The sequence below is a fragment of the Xyrauchen texanus genome, chromosome 31 (genome assembly GCF_025860055.1).
Source record: "Xyrauchen texanus isolate HMW12.3.18 chromosome 31, RBS_HiC_50CHRs, whole genome shotgun sequence".
Taxonomy (NCBI): Eukaryota; Metazoa; Chordata; class Actinopteri; order Cypriniformes; family Catostomidae; genus Xyrauchen; species Xyrauchen texanus.
This window is the reverse complement of record NC_068306.1, coordinates 14,104,494-14,128,973: the sequence shown is the minus strand read 5'-3', so window position 1 is coordinate 14,128,973 and position 24,480 is coordinate 14,104,494. Positions and strand designations below refer to the sequence as shown.

At 36.7% G+C, this 24,480-nt stretch overlaps 3 protein-coding genes across 3 annotated transcripts; 1 reads left to right on the top strand and 2 right to left on the bottom strand.

Moving 5' to 3' along the window:
- The first annotated feature begins 3,410 nt into the window (after window positions 1-3,410).
- On the top strand, window positions 3,411-5,952 carry LOC127625157 (ubiquitin-conjugating enzyme E2 G1-like). Its single transcript, XM_052100252.1, has 5 exons — window positions 3,411-3,621; window positions 4,185-4,287; window positions 4,439-4,536; window positions 4,619-4,797; window positions 4,890-5,952. The coding sequence occupies exons 1-5, from the start codon at window positions 3,579-3,581 to the stop codon at window positions 4,974-4,976; spliced, it is 510 nt and encodes a 169-aa protein (XP_051956212.1). The 5' UTR covers window positions 3,411-3,578; the 3' UTR covers window positions 4,977-5,952.
- Window positions 5,953-6,393: 441 nt separating this feature from the next.
- LOC127625156 (actin-related protein 2/3 complex subunit 3-B-like) lies at window positions 6,394-10,563 on the bottom strand. Its single transcript, XM_052100251.1, has 7 exons — window positions 10,428-10,563; window positions 9,920-10,019; window positions 9,700-9,776; window positions 7,700-7,768; window positions 7,435-7,561; window positions 7,045-7,139; window positions 6,394-6,653 (listed from the first exon to the last, which is right to left on the bottom strand). The coding sequence occupies exons 1-7, from the start codon at window positions 10,431-10,433 to the stop codon at window positions 6,591-6,593; spliced, it is 537 nt and encodes a 178-aa protein (XP_051956211.1). The 5' UTR covers window positions 10,434-10,563; the 3' UTR covers window positions 6,394-6,590.
- Window positions 10,564-11,410: 847 nt separating this feature from the next.
- Window positions 11,411-23,237, bottom strand: LOC127625154 (GPN-loop GTPase 3-like). The gene is made up of 8 exons (XM_052100249.1): window positions 23,071-23,237; window positions 22,778-22,886; window positions 21,932-22,099; window positions 19,082-19,206; window positions 18,738-18,853; window positions 18,531-18,627; window positions 11,966-12,094; window positions 11,411-11,854 (listed from the first exon to the last, which is right to left on the bottom strand). The coding sequence occupies exons 1-8, from the start codon at window positions 23,116-23,118 to the stop codon at window positions 11,789-11,791; spliced, it is 858 nt and encodes a 285-aa protein (XP_051956209.1). The 5' UTR covers window positions 23,119-23,237; the 3' UTR covers window positions 11,411-11,788.
- Between the last annotated feature and the right edge of the window lie 1,243 nt (window positions 23,238-24,480).

Here is a 24,480-nt window from a genome sequence, read left to right as displayed (position 1 = left end):
TTGTTAAATAAATAATAAAAAAAAAGGATTCTGGGGTGTGAGGTGGTCCAAACATGTTCTCTGATTATTCTATGATTATGTAGAGTTTCAAAATAGTCCCTGACCACTGAAAAAAAAAGATGTAAGGCAGTCCTGTTAGTCTCAGTCACCATTCACTTTCATTACATCTTTTCCGCATACAACGAAAGCATGAACTGCTACAATAACAATCAGCATCCTTTATAGAGGCTAAACAAATATTTTCTCTTGTCCATTCACTAAAAGGTCAGCCGAGCCAGTAATAGCCTATTTATCACACACCTCTTGATTGACACATTAATTGCAGTGGGCTTTGGATAGAAAAAGAAGCTTGGTCTGCATCTCATTGCTCTGCAATGAAGTGTCAAAGCCATTTTGATGCACTTTATGTCTTCTGCCACTGTCTGTAATGGTTCCAGTTAGCTATACGTGAAAGAGTTCTGTGTTTATTAAATCCATTACAATAAGGGGTTTTAGATGTTCTTATATTCAGAAATTCTATTTAACAACTAGAATTTGCACAGGACAATAGAGAAAATAGTTACAACTATCAGAATTTTTGATCTGAGCATTCAGTACGTTATGAAACAGAAAGAAATTGTCTGTTTGTTTATAGAGTTGGTCTATTCTGATTTAAATGCAATGAGTTGAGTTGTTTGTATCAGTGACAAGGAACCTTGCAGTTAATGAGAGGAGTCAGATCTTTCTGTAAGATTATGCATAGGATGCGCTTTCTTTCAGTGTACCATCTTTCCTCTGTTTAATGCAATGCAAAAACATATCAACAAAAGATAAGGTATATTACAAATCAGTGGTAACCATGGAGTCAGTCAGACAAATGTGGGGGAACACCCCTCTACAATGCATGTGCCATCAGAGAAAACAGCCAAGAACTCTACAAAAAGTTCTGCTTTTGATGCCTGAGTGTGGCTGTTTACTCAGAAAACCATCTCATTGTTTGAGTTTCACAGATGTGGAATGTAGTTGCTAACAAATCTTTCCCATATTCAGTCTATGTTTGGTATCAGCCTCTTGGCTGTGAGCCAGATGTTTGCCTTTTATGGTTCTGCAAAAAAAGTAAGTAAGAATCTGGCATGTCAGGCAGTTTGTAAAGCTCTCAAGAAAAAGGATGTTCTCAGACTCATTTGAAAGCAATCAGGTTTGTTGTGTTAAGCTATTTGAGAACTTAATACAGCATATTAACTAAAACAACAGTGAACTCTAACAATACTCCACAAACACTGTTCCACAACGTGTTCTTTACTTTGGGGACTAATTCCATGTGAGCACGGAATGCCATCTTGTGTATTTTAGTTGTCATTGCATATAAAAAGTTATTATGCCGTATGCAATTCATCATGTACAATTCTAATGCAGACCTGCATGCAGCACGATCAGCTTATTTATTGAACTGCTTATTTTGATGTTTTGATATGATTTCTGCATATTAAATAAATTAAACATGCAGACACTTAATTTTAATTTCACAGAATGTCACTATAGATAGACATTCAAAAGATTTAATAAACTTTCTATATTTTAAAGAATTTTCAAGCTTTAGAATTATTACATTAAAATCACTTAAAACATTTCAGACTATTTTTAAGATTTACGCTTTTTAATTTCATGGCATAATTCAGTCGAATTGAATTACATTTATAAAACTTAAAATATAGATTTTCATTAAAGATTACTTCAATTAATTCAAGTTGAATAAAAAAAAATTATAAACTGAAATGTGTTAATATGAAAATATTTTTTGTGTATAAATTAAAATCAACTTATTATTAATATACAATGTATTATTAATATTGTTTATTAAAACAGGCCTATATTAAGTAGAAACCTTGGATACTTGGATGTTTAATTCTAATTTTATTTTTTGACACAAAAACATTTTCAGCAGTATGATTAACAAAAGTGGTGGTTGTCTGGACCAGTTAGCTTGGGCTGCGTCTCAAAACCTAGTTAGCTACCTACCTAGCCAGCATTTGGGGGGGTATCATGAGTGAGTACAGCATTTTATGCGCATATGACTCATAATTTTGTAGCCTACGCTAGATGCCCATAACTGCAGTCTAAATGGCTGTCAGTCTAAACAACAACTTTAAACTTTTAAAAAATTCATGGGAAACAACTGCAAACACCCTAAACCCTTTATCACTTGGAGCATGTTGAAGGCTGATGTCAATTTGTGGAATTATTTAGTGATTTTTGCACATGAGACAACAATGTTTTCTGAAATTTATTTTAGAGGCTTATGTATAAATCTCGTATGTTTATTTTTTTTTTTCATTAGAATGAATTGTTAGAAAGAATTTATCAAGATTTACACAAACAATGAACACATAGGCTATAACTGTGTCATAAACAGTATAAGGTAGCTACAAGTATGCAGTTAAATCTCAATATATCTTTTCTAAACTGCTTCATTGACATAACTTCACTTCCATTATACATTAGTGTTGTGTGGGGGTGGGGTGGGGTTTTCAAAGCGCAGTCTGCTGTCATGTTACAGTCGAGTTGCATTGTAGGATATGGAGCTGTCTGAAGCATACATCAAAGTAGGCTCACGTCCTCGGTCAAATTCGAGGGGTTAAGTGTTTATCAACAGAAACTTCCCTCACTCACTGAACAAAGTGGTCCAAAATGGTGGTGGGGATTCACTGTGAGGAATTGCTTAGGAGAGTTAGCAGTGGATGTTAAACATGAACTGGACCACAGCCATACACAGTGGCCACGTGTCTCTCTCTCTCCTATGAACTGGTGCCTCCGGCTCCTCTTTATCCCCCTCCTGGCTGATTAGGACAATTCAATGCCAAGCGTGTGTCCTCACGGCCCGGCCACGCCCTCCTCCTCTGGCTTGACTACTCCCCTATTCAAGCCAGAGTGTTCCAGGATGGGAGATGATGCCCTTCCGGCCATCCTTCTGCTGACAGGTCTTCTCCACCTCATATTCAAAGTAGTGCCATCTTTGATTTTTAATGGGAATAAAAACAAGGCAGGATAGACCATCTCTTCAGTGGCATGCACAGTTGGCTATAAAGCTGTAGAGTTGATTGTCCACAACTCTTGTTGTCTAGATGTATAAAAAAAATTTGGTCTACTGAATGTTTTTAAAAATATATAATTTTTAAATGTTTTGTAAGCAATCCCAAAACACTAAACTTCAGTACATTCCATTTAAGTTACTGAACGTCTATCCCTCACAACCTCGTTGTCATTCCCGTCAAAAATCAATCATGCATCAAGCATCATGTTTTTAGGCATAAGGATGTAGGATATAAAATACGGTAGGTGGCGGTAATACTCCTAGGAGTGAATGGCCATTAACAACAACAACAAGAAGAAGACCCTAAATAGGCAGCACACTAGGTTTTTAGACACTTTTAGCTTAGTATAGACATGGATCTGTTGTCGGCGCATGTGAAGTAGACCTCAAATACACTCCAGAAGCTCCGTTTCGCACAATTTTGACTGCAACATTGATATCTGTGACATAATTTCGTTTTATTTTCTTTGGCGACATTGTACATTTTGTTGAAATTAGTTTAAATAAAATGACTGAGCAATCGGCCCTGCTTTTGCGAAAACAGCTAGCAGGTAGGTGGCTAACTGTTAGCACAAAGAGTACAAAACAACACTAGTATGTTTATTTTACTGTTTCATTCTTATCTTCAGCACATTCTTACAGCAGACAACATGGTGTGTAACAATGCCGATTATGTCAGTGTTTTATGTAAGAGCAATAAAGTTTCGTTTTTACACTTGTAAAGTAATAAGGTCAGAAGGCTTTGCTAGCATGCTAGCTGAATAAGTTGGTGAGATGCAAGCATGTTGATCACACACCTTTGGCCTTCCAGCTAAGAAAATTATAATATTTTCTCCAAACTTGTTAGTTTATTTAGTTACTGTTTAGTATAAAATACATAGTAAAAACTAAGAAATTTGTCTTCTCATTGGATCAGTTGAAACGATTTAGTGTGTCACGGACAAATAATTGATCTGCAGCAGGGAAACAAAACATCAACATATGGCTTGGTTTCACAAGTTTTCTTTTTATTAATATTTGCTTTAACACAATTGCAAAACACAAAAATACCTAAAATTTTAGAGCTCTATGATGCTAATGCAAAGCATGTTTGTATTGTGTCTTGATTTTACAGAGCTCAACAAAAACCCAGTGGAAGGTTTTTCTGCTGGTCTTATTGATGATGATGATATCTACCAGTGGGAGGTTGTTGTGATTGGCCCACAGGACACACTATTGTAAGTACCAGTGCTGTCAGCTGCCATGTGGTGCTTGGGTGTAGATATATCAATGCCAACTTTACCAATCTTGTCTTCTCCAAAGCAGTAATCTCTTCCTCTGAAACAGATCCAAAAACTAGTTCTCATGTTTTCTATTTTTGATTTGTAGTGAGGGTGGATTTTTTAAGGCGAATCTCATTTTCCCTCATGATTACCCACTTCGGCCTCCCAAGATGAAGTTTATTACTGAGATTTGGCATCCTAATGGTGAGTGTGTATCTCAGTGTAAGGTAACATCTTCTGCAGCTGGCTGATACTGATAATATTCTTCATCTCTTTACAACTACAGTTGCGAAGAATGGAGATGTGTGCATTTCCATCCTACATGAACCAGGAGAGGACAAATTTGGCTATGAGAAACCTGAGGAGCGTTGGCTGCCCATCCACACTGTAGAGACAATCATGATTAGTGTTATATCCATGTTAGCTGACCCCAATGGTGACTCACCTGCCAATGTGGATGCTGCTGTAAGTCTAGTAAATACTAAATCTCTAGTAAAGCAGCTTCTTTTCCTCTGCAGAAATTACTGTAAGTGGTACTGTTTGTGTTTGGCTTGCAGAAAGAGTGGAGAGAGGATCCCAATGGTGAGTTCAAGAGGAAAGTTGCCCGCTGTGTGAGAAAAAGCCAAGAGATGGCATTCGACTAGGGGCCTCATCACTGTTACGTTTATTAGTACATATAATATGGTATCAGTTCCCATCAGTTTCATATCTTGGTCAAACTCAACAGAAATGTCAGTTGGATTTATTTTCCCGTTTCTGTGTTGATTTGAAAAACTATTAAAAGCTCATATAAATTGAATAGATTCAACTGATATTGTCTATCAAATGTGTGATAATGCTTCATTGCCTAAATCAAATTCTAACAATCCTCCCTCAGATACTTCAACCACAAACTTTCATTTCACTTCTCGACAGCCTGTTGCAGCAGTTATTTGGGGTTGCACCAGTTAGTGAAATGAAAGAAAAGCAACCATAGGATTATAATTTGATTTTTTTTTCTGAATGTGTGAATTTTAGCACGTTTTGTTATTTCCTATTTCCCCCAGTCCTCTAGTGTGTCTGGATTATTTATCTTAATTATGATGAAATGTATTGCATGACACTTGTTTTGACTCGCTTTTTTATCTGCCACTGAGCCATCAATTTTGAACAAAGTCTTTTATGCAATTCTGGAGTGTTTTGTGCATTTATGGTACCAGTAGAGGTTGATTGTCAGAGTGTGAACATGTCACGTCAAACAGCCCTATTCCCTTAAAACAATACCATAGGTGTCTCTCAACAAGGGCCATCTATTTCTCTTCTGCCTTAAGTTGTTCTCCTGTAAGAAAGGAAAATTGTATTCAGTGATGTCAAGTCAATCTCAACATCTGGAATCCTCTTGGACAAACCAAAAAGTTCGATATTTGCATGAGACACAATATTTTTTTGTATAAATGGTAAGCTCAAAAGCTGTATTTTTTGTGTATGTAAATATGTATTGTACCATAGCTTTATCGGTCGAGTCAATTGTATGTGATCTTTCCCCCCACACTTAGTTGTATGGCTGTAGTCTCTGTTCACTCTGTTTACCAAGGCCTCATCTTGTAATTGCTCATTAAAATGTAGCATTTGTCTTACATATCTGTTTCTTCTCAGTCTTGCCTATGTCCTGTGGTTTATGTCTTAATTATTTAATGCAAAAAGCAGTTACCTCATTAACTTCAAAAGGTGCATGAGTCCTGGCAACACGTGATTTAAAGATTTTGTCTAAGCAAAATTATTTGTTTGGTGATGTGTACTACTGCATATTTAATTTCTTATTGTTCAGAAGACAGAAAGCTATTGAGCAAAGAGCTAAACATTTTCAATTTAGCCCTCATCATATTTTCATTTGATTTACTGGCTTTAAAGTGTGATGACTGACCTTTCTTCAACTTGTATGGTCCTTGGCACCAATTGGGCACTAAATGTAGAACAATATCATATTTATTTCTTGCAACAATCTCTTATGCTCTTTACCTAATAAGTACAGATAATAAAAACATTCCTATGAACTCCATGTGTATTAGTAGTAAAAGTTCATTCATGGCAAGAGACACTTTGTCTTTAACAGATTTTATTTGATCTGCTCCTATTTTACATTATGTATGACATCACAAGTAAAAAAATTATCTTCTACAGAATCTGGTTGAACACAGTCGCACACATTGAAGAAAAAACAAAAACAGACATCAAAGAAAAATGCCATTCGCTTCCCAAGAGAGATCCTGAGATGTTTCTTACTGGCCAGGTGCAGACAGACTTTTGTTCATGAACTGTTTCTTTACAAAGCACACCCACCACTGAAAAATGAAATCATATTAGAAGAATTTTTATCATTTCATTTGGAAAAAGTATTCTCCAAAGCACCTCAGAAAAAAAAAAACGTAATCTAAAGGTCAAAAACATTGAAGATACTTAAGATGCTACTGGAGTGAATCATACTAGTCATAATTCACCTCAAAATAATAATAACAAAAAGGTGCATTTTTGAATAAAAAGGCTAATTTAAAAGAAACGTCTTAAATGCTTACAGTAATGAGACTTTGTAGGGAATATGTGCTTAGAAATAATTATTAAAAAATCAAAAATATGCTTTCTTTTTGTCTTTTAATTTTGAGGTGAAATATGACAAGTAATCACTTCTCTTGCATTTCTCAAACTAGATTTGACTGATTTTTAATGTTGCCTTACTTTGCTTGGTTTGTCTGTCTGAGGGTCAAACACACGGTCACACAATCTCAGTCCTGTCTCCTGTCGAATTTGTTGCAGGTAAGCCCTCATTGTTTCTGTTTGGGGAAACAAAAGACAATATCTAGCTCAATTCAGTGATCATCATTTAAATCATCAACAGATCATAATGAAAGCCAGAGCACAACAACCCAAGTAGGTTTAGCTGCAGGCCATCTCCACAAGAGGGCAGGGTAACTCCAAAAATGGGTTGCACCAACTTCAAAAGGGGGCATCACTTCCACTCAAGGTTAAGGTTAGGGAAAAGGTTAGGTAAGGGGCCTCATATATCTTCAATGGTTGTCCTTCTCCAACAACCTGAACCTATTAAGTGTTGAATGTATTGGCCAATACCTTCCTCCTGTTTGTTGCAGGGTTTAGCATACATTGCATTCAGGGGAAAGCCAGGTTCTCCAGGGATCGGGAAGTTGGTAATTCCCAGTGTGTACATCTCTTTCTCTCCTTGGCCCCTTGAACTACACTGTAAATAGTTTAGAATGGTGTAGTTAGTTAATTAAGAAGGTTAAAAAACACTACCAAGTCATGCAACTGATAAACAATCAATCACTGAATGTTTATGCAAATATACAATGAAGCTCATTTGATTCAATGTAGTTACCTTTTGGAGCTTCTTGAGGCATTCAGAGATGTAAAGAGTAGTGTAGATCAAAGTTCGGTCAGCCTCGTTCTATAAAAAACATAAATGTCATTAAGAAACAACAGGAACTTACAAGGCGGCATTTGATGATCAACTTAAACTCGGCATTATTAGATAAAGAGTAGTTATGGCCAATATTTGGCCATTTTAAGATCAACGGAAGCAACCTATAACCATGATTGATTGATGATTGAAAAAAAAGAGCGTTGTCAATGAATAATGCAAAATTTCTGTTATTAAATATTTTAGTGAATTTTGAGAAAATATTGTAAAATAAGTTTGTTTTTAGTCAGCAAATTGGTATACATCTTATTTGCATCATAAAATGTAATTATATACTGGCCATTGATTTTACTCTACAAAGAGCACTATTGACTCAACCATACCAGTAAAAAGGAACATTATGTGCATAGGTTCGTATGTAAATGGGTTTCAGAACAACTTATAGGAATATTCCAGGTTCAATATAAATTAAGCTAAATCTACAGTATTTGTGGCAAAATATTGATTACCACAAAAAATATTTTTGACTTGTCCCTCCTTTTCTTTAAAAAATAAAAAAGCAAATTCTGGGTTACAGTGAGGCACTTACAATGGAAGTGAACGGGGGCCAATTTTTGAATGTTAAAAAACTCAAAAGCAAAAGTATTTAAAAAGTATATTCACAAGATGTAAACAATATGTTTGTTAACATGATTTTAGTCTAATAAAATCAGTTGCTAACCTTTTCTGTGTAAAATTAGAGACAATTTTACAACTTCGTTGCCATGACAACGTAATGTCACCAAACCCTAAACGGCTGTATAATTTACGATTTAAACAACTTTACAGCTAAAATAATACACAAGCTTTAACAGAAGAATTAATTTAAGTGCATCAATCAACATTATGACACAAATGCTATCGATTGAGCGTAATGTGTATTGAACCTGGAATATTCCTTTAATAATCTATAAGAAGCAGAGAGAAGAACAGTTCTTTCCCTTAGCTATGACATTTATCTAGAAAAATCTGTAAAAGCAGGACGAAACAACATAACCAGGTAGCAAATTTAATGAGAATGCATGGGCTAAGTTCGGAAAGGCATACTAGTACCACACTACTCTTATTATTTCTGCCAGACAGATATGGCAGAAGTAATAAGCGTAGAATGGCACACAGTGTTGGGGAGAAACGGAATACGTATTTAAAATACAATATAAGTAACTGTATTCCACTAGTTACAATTTAAATAATTGGTAATTAGAATACAGTTACATTCAAAAAGTATTTTGATTATTGAAGAGATTACAATGCATTTCATTGTCATTTGTTTCATTAAACATTTAGTCATTTAAGATGGAAAACATTTATACATATAAATGATCCGATCCAAAGTGCGTTTAAACAGCGGTGAAACAATTTCTTATGATGTGTTACATTCATACGAGCAGACAGAGAAGTACATTTGAAGTAAGTTTAGAGCAGACGAAATAGAAATAAACCTTGTGTAAATTGTTAGCTTTATGCTAACTTAAAATGCTATTTCTAGCCATTTTACATGCACATGTTAACAGTCATATAATCGTATTTTTATCAAGAAAATTCACGTTATATCATTATTTCTTTCTTTCTAGTAAGACCTTTGATATCCTTAAAACAAGAATAATTTGATTAATGTGAATTTTGTCTTAATGTACTGGCAGAGTTTTTAAAGTCAAAACAAGTGAAAAAAAGAACAAGTAATCCAAAGTATTTTGAATATGTTACTGAATTTGAGTAATCTAACGGAATACATTACAAATGACATTTTATAGCATGTATTCTGTAATCTGTAGTGGAATACATTTCAAAAGTAATCCTACCAACCCTGATGGTACTAGTATGCCATTCCTAACTCAGCACATGTTAAAGCATGCAAGTACATTTTCAAGCTCTCTACACTTCCTGTATGAGCTGCTACATAGCCAGTCGTCCCTTACCTTAATTTCATAGTTCTTGAAGAAAACATTGGCTTTGAAGTAGTAGATGGCCTCATCGATAATATCTGTGTCTTTAGCTGAACACGGAAGGAATACCAAGGAAGGACAGCTGATAAGTCAAAACTCTGCACTAATGATGTTCCAAATCTCACAGTACTGCCAAGCAAGTAATGTCAAGCAAAAGAAATGTATGCATATAAATCAAACACTTGCATCTTACTTTCTTTAGCAGCAGGACCCTTAAACTGTGTTTTGAGAGGCAGTAATGCCATATTCCCCACCATTTTAGTGTCTGCATCCATCAGGTTTGAGTGGTAAGCCTGTAGACAGCGGGGGATTTCAAAAAGATAAAGCATTATTGCTTAGAAATGTTCTTTAAAAAAAAAACAACAACAAAAAAGGTAAGATTTCAAGGTGATCTTTGCACAGAATGCAGCTGATAAAATCTAGTGGTTTTCATCACATCCAGATGCGACTGTTCATTTCCAACAACATATTTCTGACTCTTGTATGTATAGCTTTAGCAATAACAGGTGACGAAATGAAACATAATACAACATGTATTTGTAAAATGGTCAAGAGTAAGATGGCATTTCTTGGTTAGCTGCATTGCTATTAATGCTAACACATTTTTCTAGTTCGCTTCTGTTCTTAAACGCGACACAACTGCTCATAAGGCCCACAAATACATCCATAATTAAAACAGTAAAAATTAAAAGATTTCTTACCGGCATTTTGGTAAAATATGTCCCAAATGTGGCAGGGAAGATTTATTGTGAACGCTTCCGCTATCCCACCCAACAACGGTACAGGAAGTGTCTACGGAGGAGATTCCAGTACAACATCCGAGAATGACCAGTGAGGGCGCCAAAGAGCTTCAGCTTAGCTGCCCTTCTGTTTCCCAGTGCTTCATGCTCTTTGGAATTTCTTTAGAATTAGTTTGAACATCATTCATACAGGTATGTCCATTTAAAAAAAAAAAATGATATAAACAGGCACCGAGTGCCACAAAACCAAGTTCTTTTTTAATATTCCAAAATACTTTGATGGCACAGGTGGTGTCTCAAAACCTAGTGAGCTGCCTACCGTGACAAAATTTGTGAGCATACCAGGGACATTTTAAAAGAATAGTTCACCCAAAAATTTACATTCTCTCATTATTTACTCACCCTCCCAGATGTGTATGACTTTCTTTCTTCTGCAGAACACAAGATTTTTAGAAGAATATTTTAGCTCTGTAGTTCCATACGATGCAAGTGAATGGGTGCCAAATATTTAAAGCTCCAAAAATCACATAAAGGCAGTTTAAAATCAATCCACATGTGGTTAAATCAATATTTTCTGAAGCAGTATGAAAGGTGTGGTTGAGAATCTGATCAATATTTAAGTAAATGGTTTATGGTAATTCTACTTCCTACCCAGTAGGGGGCATATGCATGAAGAATGTGAAAGTGGAGATTTAGCAGAGAGGAGAATTTATATTAAAACTGGACTTAAAATGTATCTGTTTCTCACCAACACCTATCAAATCGCTTCTGGAGACATTGATTTAAGCACTGGAGTCATATGGACTACTTTTATGCAGACGTTTGATTTTTGGAGCTTACAAATTTTGGCACCCATTCACTTGCTATTCATGGACTAAAAGAGCTGAAATATTCTCCTAAAAATCTTAATTTGTGTTCTGCTGAAGAAAGTCACACACATCTGGGATGGCATAAGGGTGAGTAAATTAAATAATTTTCATTTAAAGGAATGGTTCACCCAGAAATGCCCATCAAGAAATGGACAGAATGTAATGAATTACAAAATCCTAAACGTGAAACACCACATTTGTCATTTGCACATTTTTATTGCAAAAATAAATACAATTCTAAAAAAAAGACAACATTTTATAAAACTCTGCTAAGATTGAGGCATGGCAAAGAAGTAGGGTTGAATCCTTCAAACAATGACATTATGAAAGCGACAAGATGTTTTTGTAATAAGTGAAGCCATTTCTTAAATGCGCTTGAATCAGAACAGTCAAACACATTCCTAACTTAGTCCTGCATGAAGCTAAATTTTCCCCACACACACACACACACACTCAAGAGTCCACTCGGTCTTGGAAGAACTCATCAAAATTTGTGTTACTGGGTTCCTCATCAACTTCCTAGAGAGAAAGAAAAATGTGTTATAATTTGATCCAAAACAACATTCTAATTTTACAATTAATAAGCAGTAAAATAAGAATCAGAGTATCGCAGTGATCCTATGCGCAAACCTTGGGCTCTTTAAACTCCAAGTCTTCACCATACTGAATGGAGAAGTCAATGTGCTGCAGGACGATGTTGATGCACTCCTCATCAGTACGATCAAAGGGCAGGAAACGGACCAAACTGTAGTCATCAATCTACAGAAATCAGTGATATTTTGTAACTTTTTTTGTTTAGGACACATGCAAAACTTGTGCCTCAAACATTAAGAGTGGAGATGCCTGTAATTTATTAATTACTGTTACAAACTTGGTTTAGGATTCTTTAAAAATCCTTAAACCAAGATCAAAATTTCTAACACTAACTTTGAAACTACATCCACCAGACATGGTACAGACCTTCAGACTGTTCTGGAACGGTGTGCCATGTTGTTTCCAATTAATCAGATTTATGTTTTTTGTGCAACAAATAATAATAATAAAAATAGGAAAACCCCATATACTTAAATTGATGGAATGTTCAAATGACCCAACCACATGCTCGTTAATTAAAATCCAGCTGTAAAAAATTCAAATGTAAACAACCTGCACAAGGCCTTTGATCTATTTTAAAGTTTCTCACACACACGCCAATGTGCTTTGTTTTGCATCAATTTACACTCCATACCCTATAATGACAAAGCAATAAAAAGATTTTTGATAATGTTGAAAATGCATTAAAAAGAAAAAACTGAAATATCACATTGAAATAAGTATTCAAACCCTTTACTCAGTACTTAGTTGAAGCACCTTTGGCAGTGATTACAGCCTCAAGTCTTTTGGGTATGATGTGACAAGCTTTGCACACCTGGATTTGGGGATTTTCTACCATTCTTCACTGCAAATCCTCTCAAGCTCTGTCAAATTGGATGGGGACTATCAGCGGACAGCCATTTTCAGGTCTCTCCATAGATGTTCGATTGGGATCAAGTCCGGACTCTGGCTGGGCCACTCAAGGACACAGTTGTCACTAAGCCACTCTTGCGTTGTCTTGGCTGTGTGCTTAGCGTCATTGTCCTGTTGGAAGGTGAACTTTTGGCCCAGGTCTTGAGTGCTCTGGACCAGGGTGTCATTAAAGATTTCACTGTATTTTGCTGCATTTAGCTTTCCTTCAACCGGACCAGTCCCCCAGTCCCTGCTGCCGAAAAACTCCCCCACAGCATAATGCTACCAACACCATGCTTCACCGTTGGGATGGTATTGCGCAGGTGATGAGTAGTGCCTGGTTTCCTCCAGACATGATGCTTGGAATTGAGGCCAGACAGTTCAATCTTCATCTCATCAGACCAGATAGTCTGAGAGTCATTTAGGTGCTCTTTTTGCAAATTCCAAGCAGGCTTTCATGTCAAATAGTTTTTTAGATAATATAATATCTTGGGGGTGTTTCATTGATGACGTTATCCTATTTAGTTTGGGTTCAGAGGAAGATCTAATATCATTTCACCATCTTTAGTACTGACTCAAATGTTAAATTATCCCTAGAGTACAATATCCCCTAGAGTTTCTGGACCTTGAAATTAGTAAAAATAAAGATGTCTTTTTACATACATCAATATTAAGGAAATCTACTGATAGAAATAGGGTTTTTCATGCTAGGAGTTTACATCCTCCTAAATTGATACAAAACATACCGTTTGGACAATTTCAAAGACTGCGTAGGATTTGTGACAGGGAGCAAGATTTTGAGGATAAATAAGAATTCGAAAAATACTTAAATTAGTACACAGTTACTAATTTTTTTTGGAATGTTATGAACCCTTGACCATAGAGTACCTTAAATTTATACTCCAACCTGGAAGCACTCTTCATCGTGGGACATTGTTTAAGGGCTTTCATGTGTCTTGCACTGAGGAGAGGCTTCCTTCTGGCCAGATGACGAAGTGTCCTTGTGCAAGACACTGAACCCCAAGTTTAGCTAGCGCCTTGCATGGCAGCTCTACCGTTATTGGTGTGTGAATGGGTGAAGAGACGCAGTGTGAAGCGCTTTGAATTAAAAAGGTGCTATATAAATGCAGACCATTTACCATTTCCACATATGATCTCTGGAGCTCAACCAGAGAGACCATCGGGTTCTTGGTCACTTCTCTTACCAAGATCGCTTACCTTCTCCCCTGGTTACTCAGTTTGGGCCAGCTCTAGTAAGAGTCCAGGTTGTTCCAAACTTCTTCCATTTAAAAATTATGGAAGCCACTGTGCTCTTGGACCTTGAACCTTCAATGCAGCCAAAATGATTTTGTAGCCTTCTGCCTCAACAAAATCTGTTCTGCAGGCAGTTCCTTTGACCTCATGGCTTGGTTTTTGCTCTGATATGCATTTTCAGCTGTGAGACCTTATATAGACAGGTGTGTGCCTTTCCAAATCATGTCCACTCAATGGAATTTGCCACAGGTGGACTCCAATCAAAGTGTAGAAACATCTCAAAGATGATCCTGAAAAATGGGGATACACCTGATCTAAATTTCAAGTGTCATAGCAAAGGGTCTGAATACTTATGTCAATGTGATATTTCAGTTTTTTCTTTTTAATAAAATTTGTTAATTTTTTTTTTTGCTTTGCATTTATGGGGTATGGAGAGTAGATTGACGTGAAATTAAATCAATATATAAATGAATAAAATAATTAAGTATTTTAGCATCAGGGCTCTTTACTGGTTCAGAAATCCATTTTTGAAAATGGATTTCTTGAATTCTGAAAATGGCACTGAAATCACAATCGCAAATTTGTAAAAAAACAAAAAAAACAAAACCACACCATTGTTTCATAGATTAAACTGAAAATGTTTAATTAATAAACAAATAAATACATAATTAAAAATAAATACAACTTGTAGTAAGTTCCCAGTGGATAGACTAAATTACAACAGGTGAGAATTTCCAGCATGTGCAATTAAACAGATGCAGTATTCAAATATACTATATAAAAAAGGAAATACCAAAATGTATCTACAGTTGAAGTCAAAAGATTACATACACTTTGGTTGAAGTGAATACATTTTTTTTTTTTAAATCACTCCACAGATTTCATAATAGCAAACTGTAGTTTTGGCAAGTCGTTTAGGACATCTACTTTGTGCATGACATGATTGTTTCACTTTTAATTGCCTATATCAAAATTCCAGTGGGTTAGAAGTTTACATACACATAGTTAACTGTGCCTTTAAGCAGCTTGGAAAATTCCAGAAAATGACGTCAAGCCTTTAGACAATTAGCTTCGATAGGAGGTTTACTGAACCTACCTTCAAACTCAGTGCCTCTTAGCTTGACATCATGGGAAAATCAAAAGAAATCAGCCAAGACCTCAGGAAAAGAATTATGGACCTCCACATTTCTGGTTGACCTTTGGGAGCAATTTCCAAATGCCTGAAGGTACCACGTTCATCTGTACAATCAATAGTATGCAAGTTGAAACAATATGGGAACACCATGAGACGCATTCTGTCTCATAGAGATGAACGTAGTTTGGTGCGAAAAGTGTGAATCAATCCCAGAACAATAGCAAAGGACCTTGTGAAGATGCTGGAGTAAACAGGTAGACAAGTATCTACATCCATAGTAAAACAAGTCCTATTTCGACATAACCTGAAAGGGTACTCAGCAAGGAAGAAGCCACTGCTCCAAAACCACCATAAAAAAAGCTAAACTACAGTTTGCAAGTGCACTTGGGGACAAAGATCTTTTTAGAGGAATGTCCTCTAGTCTAATTAACTGCTTAGCCATAATGACCATCGTTATGTTTGGAAGAAAAAGGGTGATGCTTCCAAGCGTAAAAACAGCATCCCAACCATGAAGCATGGGAGTGGCAGCATCATGTTGTGGGTGTGCTTTACTGCAGGAGGGACTGGTGCACTTCACAAAATAGTTGGCATCATTAGGAAGGAAAATTATGTGGATATATTGAAGCAACATCTCAAGACATCAGCCAGGAAATTAAAGCTCTGTTGCAAATGGGTCTTCCAAATGGACAATGGCCCCAAGCGTACCTCGAAAGTTGTGGCAAAATGGCTTACGGACAACAAAGTCAAGGTATTGGAGTGGCCATCACAAAGCCCTGACCTCAATACGATAGACCATTTGTGGGCAGAACTGAAAATGCATGTGTGAGCAATGAGGCCTACAAACCTGACCCAGTTACACCAGTTCTGTCTGGAGGAATGGGCAAAAATTCCAGCATTTTATTGTGAGAAGCTTGTGGAAGGCTACCCAAAATATCTGACCCAAGTTACACAATTTAAAGGCAATGCTACCAAATACTAACAACGTGTATGTAAACTTCTGACCCACTGGGAATGTGATGAAAGAAATAAAAGCTGAAATAAATAATTCTCTCTACTATTATTCTGACATTTCACATTCTTATAATAAAGTATTGATCCTAACTGACCTAAACAGGGAATGTTTTATATGATTAAATGTCAGGAATTGTTTAAAACTGAGTTTAAATGTATTTGGCTAAGGTGTATGTAAACTGACTTCAACTGTAAATTACATTTGCACATTTTAAAGGCTGTAGGCCCAGCTGCGCAAGATCCTCTTTGAGTTTGGTTTGAGTTGAATGTTTGAGTTTATTTTGATATGAAACAACAATTATATGGTTAGTGTTTTTCTTACAAACAAAGAGAGAACAGTCTAACCTTAATTCAACACTAACCTCCCTGGGCTCTATGTGAACAGTTTAGTTGAAACCTTTAGAATGGGCTGCTGTCATAAATGTGAATTTTGTTAATAATATTTGAAAACTGCATTTGTATAATTGCTCATACTGTCAAAATATCACTGTGGGGATGGGGGCATGGTCGAGTGTCTTGAGAGAGGGAGTGGTGTGGTTCGTCAGACTGGTTGGTGTAATTTCTAAGTGTGCAAACTATATTTTTGTAAGCCTGTCACCTTCAGAGAACGTGGGTAAAAGAAAGCGAATATCGAGCCTAAAACTAACTACTCCACTTTATACAGGTATTTTTTAGCACTTTACATCAACATAAAAAAGTCATGAGACAAATAATTTGTCTAGGGAACGAGATCATTTTCTTGTGGCCATGAGATATCACGTTCTCACAAGTTATTATGATGTGGCAATGACAAAAATTAAGTGAACCAAATCTATCCCTTCCCAGGCACCATAGGATCTCAATTCTTTGCCAGTCATTTATCATACCTGGCCATGCTGAGCAAGGCATTGTTAAAGGTGCACTTTCCTGGCATGCTAAACTTAGCTGTAAAAGCTCATTTTAAAAGCTAAAGTAGGTTACATGAAAATTAGAAAGAGAGACTTCACTGAAATAAGCGGGTAAATGTCAATTAGCCTGAAAACGTGAATCCTGAAATGGGCGGGGATTACCAGAACATCGTTGTTTCTAATTGGTCAGGTATTTTACATAACATGACATATTTTAAACTCTTCACCATGTGTTTTTAATCCAGTGCAACACAACACCCCAATTAAATATTTTAAGACAGAGTATAATAAATAAAAATATATGAACTATATAAAAAAATCATGATATTTACATATCTTTGAAAATTTTATTAATTTCTATTACTTTTCCAGGCCTGGAAATCACAATTTATAAATTCCCTGATATTTGGAGGTTTTACATGACTGTGGGAACCCTGTAGCATAAGGCTACAACATAACAAAAAATGAAAAAAATGTATGTACTGTGTATATCCATCTATCTCTCTATCGGACTGTCTTTGTGAAGTCTGACTATCTAGCTAGCTGTCTGTTTATCTGTTACGTCTGTATTAAAGCTGACAGGACATTTTAATATTTGTTGAATTTAAGAAAAAGTCAGTCAAGATTGGACTCAAGTGTGAATGGCCCCCCAGAGGTGGAGGTCTTTGGAGGTTGTGTCTCGACTATGCTTTGCTCTCTTATCAGCGTGTCATTGAATAAGCATTAGCCATGTATATAACTGTATTTAGTGAAAAACGCCGGCATAATGAAGCTCAAGTTTGTTGTAGTACTATGGCACCAGAAAGGGTACAAATTAAGTTAAAAAAAGAACCATCTATTGAGCTTGTCTATTCTCATTTAACATTTTTACTTTAGATTTGAGAATATAAACTGGCTAAAACTTTTGACTTTATAATTTTACACACATTTGTTAACAGCCAGATATTTTCTTTGCAAAAGCAATAACTGTAACACGGTACAGATTGGGTTATATTGATTTGTTGCTCCCTCTTGTGTAGGAGACAACGTTAATTTAAAAAATCAGATGTCTTTTAGATTTACCCTACCTGTAGTAACGTCTTTACATTTTAATATAATTTGAATTTTGGTTACATTTCAGTGAAAAATTTCTATTTAGTTTCTCAGCCCTGTTGACAGCCCTAGTCTGTTTCACTATCAAACTATAAAAACTATTTTAAACTTTTAGACAAGGTTTTGTCAAGCCAACATCTAAGTTTGTCTTGATAAACTTTACCTATCTAGTTACCAATTAACACACAAGACCACATTACTCTTGGATTTGTGTTCAAAGTTTCTGTGTCTAATAGCTTTTGTGGATAATTAAATCAAAATGACCTATGCAGAACCACAGTATTTTTCACTGCCTGATCTCTAAGCACAATCAGTGTAATGGGCAACTTACCAAACCACATATGGCCTTGGTTAATTTTCTGAATTTCTTGCTTGTCAAAGCTACAGAATTGTCCTCCATCACCGAGTACATATCCGGGTCAAGATACCTGTAAATAATAAACACTGGTCACATCATGTATATGTTGTCTCTAACCAGACTTAACATTTTAGAGTGAAGTTTAAATTGATCAAATTTAAAAGTCTCTCAGAAACATACTTTTCTATTTCCTTTTTAGCCATTGGACTGAGTAGATCCATTTTGGTCATTATGTTGACTTGTGGGATTTCTAGCATCACCATGGCACTCAAGGCTGCCATAATTCCAGAGATAAACTAGACAAATAATTGTAACAAATATCATATTTAGAATATTTCCAACTTCAATAAATAATTTATCAAAACTGCGTTTAAAGATACAATTCAAAATTGCTGAAACGGTTCCAATTAAACTAAATCTTAAAACATAAGTGAGTTATGTTAAGATACACAACAAGACTGTTGTTTTTGACATTATTTGTCACTGCCGTAGGTCAAACGGCTTACCAAACATATGCATTTTACCTTGAAGGTCTCCACCATGAATTGTGAGTCTATCAAGAACACCCCACACACACGGAACTCCCATTGCTGTAGCTGCTCCACAAGCTGCTTCATAACAGGCAGATGAGTGTACAACTCAATCTGACCTGCAGTCAAAGAACACAATGCTCTTCATCATTCCTCAATACAGGCATACCAATCCTGAGTGATTACAATCCTTTAAGGAATGGTCCACTCAAAAATGAAAATTCTCTCATCATTTACTCACCCTCATGCCATTCCCGATGTGTATGACCTTTCTTTCCTCTGCAAAACACAAATGAATAGTTTTAGAAGAATATCTCATCTCTGTAGGTCAATACAATGCAAGTGAATGGTGCCCAAAACTGTGACGCTTCATAAATGACATAAAAGCAGCATAAAAGTAATCCATATGACTCCAGTGGTTTCATTCATGTATTGTACGTATAACGATCCAGTCGATTTTTTATGAGAAAAGACCCAAAAAAATATAACTTTTTCACTATAAATCATGCCATCAGCAATCTTGTCGATCCTGATTTTAAGCTTGATTACAATTCCTAGCACCATCTAGCGCTCTGTACATGCTTTCTCACGAGTGTGCAAAGCACAAAGTGTACTCAAGCTTAAATGTACTGTGAAAAAGGTGTTATAATTTGGTCTGTTCTCACCTAAAACTGATTGGATTAATTCAGAAGACATGGATTAAACCACTGGAGTCGAATAGACTACTTTTATGCTGCCTTAATACCACCACCTATTATGCCTATTATGCTGTTGGTTCTCTGAGTGCAGAAAAATCAGCGCCGATCCGCCAGGGCATGGACTCTACAAGACCCCTGAAGGTGTCCTGTGGTATCTGCACCAAGACAATAGCAGCAGGTGCTACAAGTCCTGTAAATTGTGGAGTGAAGCTGCAGTGTGTCGGACCTTTTGGTCCAGTACATCCCACAGATGCTTGATCGGATTGAGATCTGAAAAATTTGGAGGCCAGGGCAACACCTTAAACTATTCACATGTTCCTCAAACCATTCCTGAACAATGTGTGCAGTGTGGCAGGGCACATTATCCTGCTGAAAGAGGCCACTGCTATCAGGGTATCCCATTACCCTGAAGGGGTGTACCTGGTCTGCGACATTGTTTAGGTAGGTGGCACGTGTCAAATTGGCATCCACATTAATGGCCGGACCCAGGGTTTCCAGCAGAACATTGGCCAGAGCATCACACTCCCTCCACCGGCTTGTTGCCTTCCCACAGTGCATTCTGGTGCCATCACTTCCCAGGTAAACGGTGCACACGGCCAGTACACAACCTTCCACATGATGTAAAAGAAAACGAGACTCATTGGAACAAGTGACCTTATTCCACTGCTCCAAGGTCTTGTTCCGACACTTGCATAATTGTAGGCGCTTACGATGGTGGACAGGGGTCATCATGGGAACTCTGATCGATCTGTGGCTCCTCAGCCCCATACGCAGCAGGGTGCGATGCACTGTGTGTTGTGACACTTTCCTCCCATAACCATCATTAAAATTTTATGTGACTTGTGCCACAGTAGACCTTCTGTCAGTTCGGACTAAACGGGATGGCCTTCGTTGCACGAGCCCTGGGTTCCCAAGACCCTGTCGCCAGTTTGTGGTTTGTCCCTCCTCGGACCACTGTTGGTATGTACTCACCACTGCTCACCAGGTGTACCCCACATGCCTTGCCATTTCAAGGATGCTCTGACCCAGCTGTCTGGCCATAACAATTTGGCCCTTGTCAAAGTCTCTCAGGTATGTACTTCTGCCCATTTCTCCTGCATTCAACACAATGACTACGAGAACTGATTGTACACTTACCCTATAATCTACACAGACCTTGACATGTGGCCTTGTTAGGAGATGATCAACATTGTTCACTTCACTTGCGAGTGGTCATAATGTTTTGGCTCATCGGTATATGTGCTTTATAGCGCTTCAAAGTTTTGGAGACCATTCATTTGAATTGTATGGACCTACAGAGCCGAGGTATTCTTCTAAAAATCTTCATTAGTGTTCTGCAGAAGAAAAAAAAAATCATGCCTATCTGGAATGGCAAGAGGGTGAGTAAATTATTTAAAGGGATAGATCACCCAAAAATTGTAATTCTCTTATCAATTTCTCACCCTCATGCCATCCCAGATGTGTTTGACTTTCTTCAGCATAACACAAACGAAGATTTATTGAAAAATATCTCAGCTCTGCAGCTCCATACATTGCAAGTGAATGGTGATCAGACCTCTGTAGCTCCAAAAATCAAATAAAGAAAACATAGAAGTAATCCATAAGACTCTATGTTAAATAAGAAAATCTTCAGAAGCTATATAATAGGTGTGGGAAAGTCCTTTTTTACTCTAAATCTCCAATATAACTTTCACTTTCACATGTGAAAGTGAAACTAAAGGGCACCGTATGTGACATTCAGATGTAAAAGAGAATGTGAAAGTGGAGATTTAGAGTAAAAAATGACTTACATTTGTATCTATTTCTTACCCACACCTTTTAAATCCCTTCTGAAGATATGGATTTAACCACTGGAGTCTCATGATTACTTCGGTTTTCTTAACGTGATTTTTGGACCTACAAAAGGTATTATCACCCTTTACATGCATTGTAAGGACCAACAGAGCTGAGATATTCTTCTAAAAATCTTTGTGTTCTGCAGAAAAAGAAAGTCATCCACCTCTGAGATGTCATGATGGTGAGTAAATGATGAAAGAATATTCATATGTAGGTAATCTATTCCATTAACTGATTACATTCAACAGTACCGTGCATACTTTTATTTTGTTTTTTAAATTTTTGAATATATGGATGTAGAGCATCTTACCAGGGCAATCAAAGAGTATATAATCATCCTCCACATGACCAAGACACTCTTCCAACCAGTCAAAGTTGTTGGCAAAGTACTCCATGCAGAAGACCAGTCCTCCATTAGGACCAAATCGCAGAGACTCGTCCTCCATAACGTCATCCACTTGGATCAGTTCTCGAATATCTGCGTATTTAAAAACGATCATCTTCAATAGGGGAATGGCTTGATTCATGTACACAACAAGTCAAACGTTTGGACACACCTGACTGAAGACCTCTTGATCTAAAGGCCAATGATTAAATGCTTAAAGCTGAATCCCATCTGCATACTTTTTTTTGGCATACTACATATTAGGGAGGTATGGATATCCGTAATCAGCGCAAAACAGTTTTCTGAAAACGCCCCTGTCTGCTGTGATCAAACAGATAGTCCTGCCCCCAACTCACAGCATTCCTCGAGTGAATGTTATTGTCTCTTTTAAGATGGATCGCTCAAAACAAACAGGAATTATCATAGCGCCACAGAGACACAGTAACTAACCTATGAATTACTTATAGTTGTCTCTGCATATTAAGCTGCTGGGATAGGAGAAAGTATTTTAACACCAAAAAAGTAACATACTTAAGCTTTAAAATTAGTTATTTAGACACCACTACCCACTCCCATATATTCAAAATAAAATAGTGACCTTTAAGCATTTAATACAATCAATGACCTGTATGTAGTGTCACTTATAATATGAATAAGCAAATTATTAAAACAAATTCCTGATAGATCACATATCTTATTTACAGTAAGTGTCTTGTACCTGTCCCATACTCACTCTCTCCCTCTAAGTGTGTCTATCTATCCATTCCTCACCTGCCATGACAGAGTACTCAAAATGTTCTGCTGCTGGATCCAGATTCACCACCTGTACTGATCGGTTGAGGGCCTGGCAATGCTCTACCATGGTTGAACAATAAGTACTCTATAAAATATGAAATTAACAGGATTTAAATATTAAAAGCAATATACCACACAGAGAACAATGATTCACAATAACGCAGAGCAGACTGCGGTTTTAATGTTTGAACTTTAGAATGGATAAGCGCACACTAAATAAAATAATCCAGAATTATACTGGATCCTCTAGTTCGTGGTAATACATTTACCTTTCCACTTCCAGCAGGACCCATCACCAGATGTGCGTAGCGAGGCATTGTCACTTCTCCAACGCAAACAGTGCGAAAATGTCCCTATTTACCAATTTCACACACACAAAAAAAGCTTATTTGCCTTATTTACTGCTGCGTACAGTGACCATGCTGATTTCGGTCACTAGGGCTGGGAATCGATTCCAAAAAGAATCGAGTCGTCGATTCTGAGGCGTTGGGAATTGAGAATCGACTCTAAACGTTGGAATCGACTACGAACTAAGCTGGAGTCGAGTCCTTTCGGGGAAACCGGTTGACAGTTTCGGACTGTTTATTTTCTCGACTAGCCTACTGAACGACTTCATATTTCAGAAGCCTAATACTATTTACAAAAGTCTTATAAAATGAGTCTTGAGTATTTTGTAGTCCGTCAGCATCCGTTTGTTCATCTGTATGAAGCAACCACACACACCTGCTTTCCAGTATAGTCTGTCGGTATTTTACTTTTGGATTAAATTTATAATAAATTAACAAGCCAAATTTGAGACAAAAAACAAAACATCTCTCTCTCTCTCTCTCTCTCTCTCTCTCTCTCTCTCTCTCTCTCTCTCTCTATAATGTTACTAGCTAACAATTTACACCATTTTAAATAAAAAAATATTTTATGAAATCAAATTCAAAGGCAAACATTTTAAATAGCCTACACGTTTATTTATTCAGTGTACAAAACGTAGTGGACAATTACCGTACATTATAATTGAAACTCTTTCTAAACAAGATCTCATGAGTGCTAAAAGACAATTTCAGTGTAGGTAAAATGGTGCTTTTAAGATGAGCCGCATCTTATCAAACTTCCCTCAAATTAATCTCATGTGATTTAAACATCGTGTTTTGGTGTGCCCTGCGCCCTGATTTCATTTAAAAATTGACCTCTTGTTCTTAGTGAATGTTTTCATGCTATAATAGATAGCTATAAAAGAACACTTTGTAGTAAGCTGTTTATGAGATTTAACTTTACCTTCCGTTTTTTTCGGAATCGAAAAAACAAAACGAAACAAAAAAATGAGTCTGGAATCGACTCTTGGAATCGATTCCAAAACCAGGAATCAGAGTCGATTCCCAAAATTCTGGAATCGAACAGCCATATCGGTCACCTACGGAAGCCCACAGAGGTCGAAAAAACAGAAAAACGTACGAAAGCGCAGTTCAGATGACACTTCAAAATTAAGAAACACGTGCAACTCCTTGAGAACAACAGCGACAAAAGTTGCATGTGCCATAAAACACCGTTTTGTTGCATTTAAGCTCAAAAACTGACTGGAATGAAACACTTTATTGTGTTTTCAAGTTTTCATGTAAATGTAATTATCCATATGTGATGAAATGTGGTCTGAACGATTAATCTGGGCTCAAAAATGTGGATGGTGG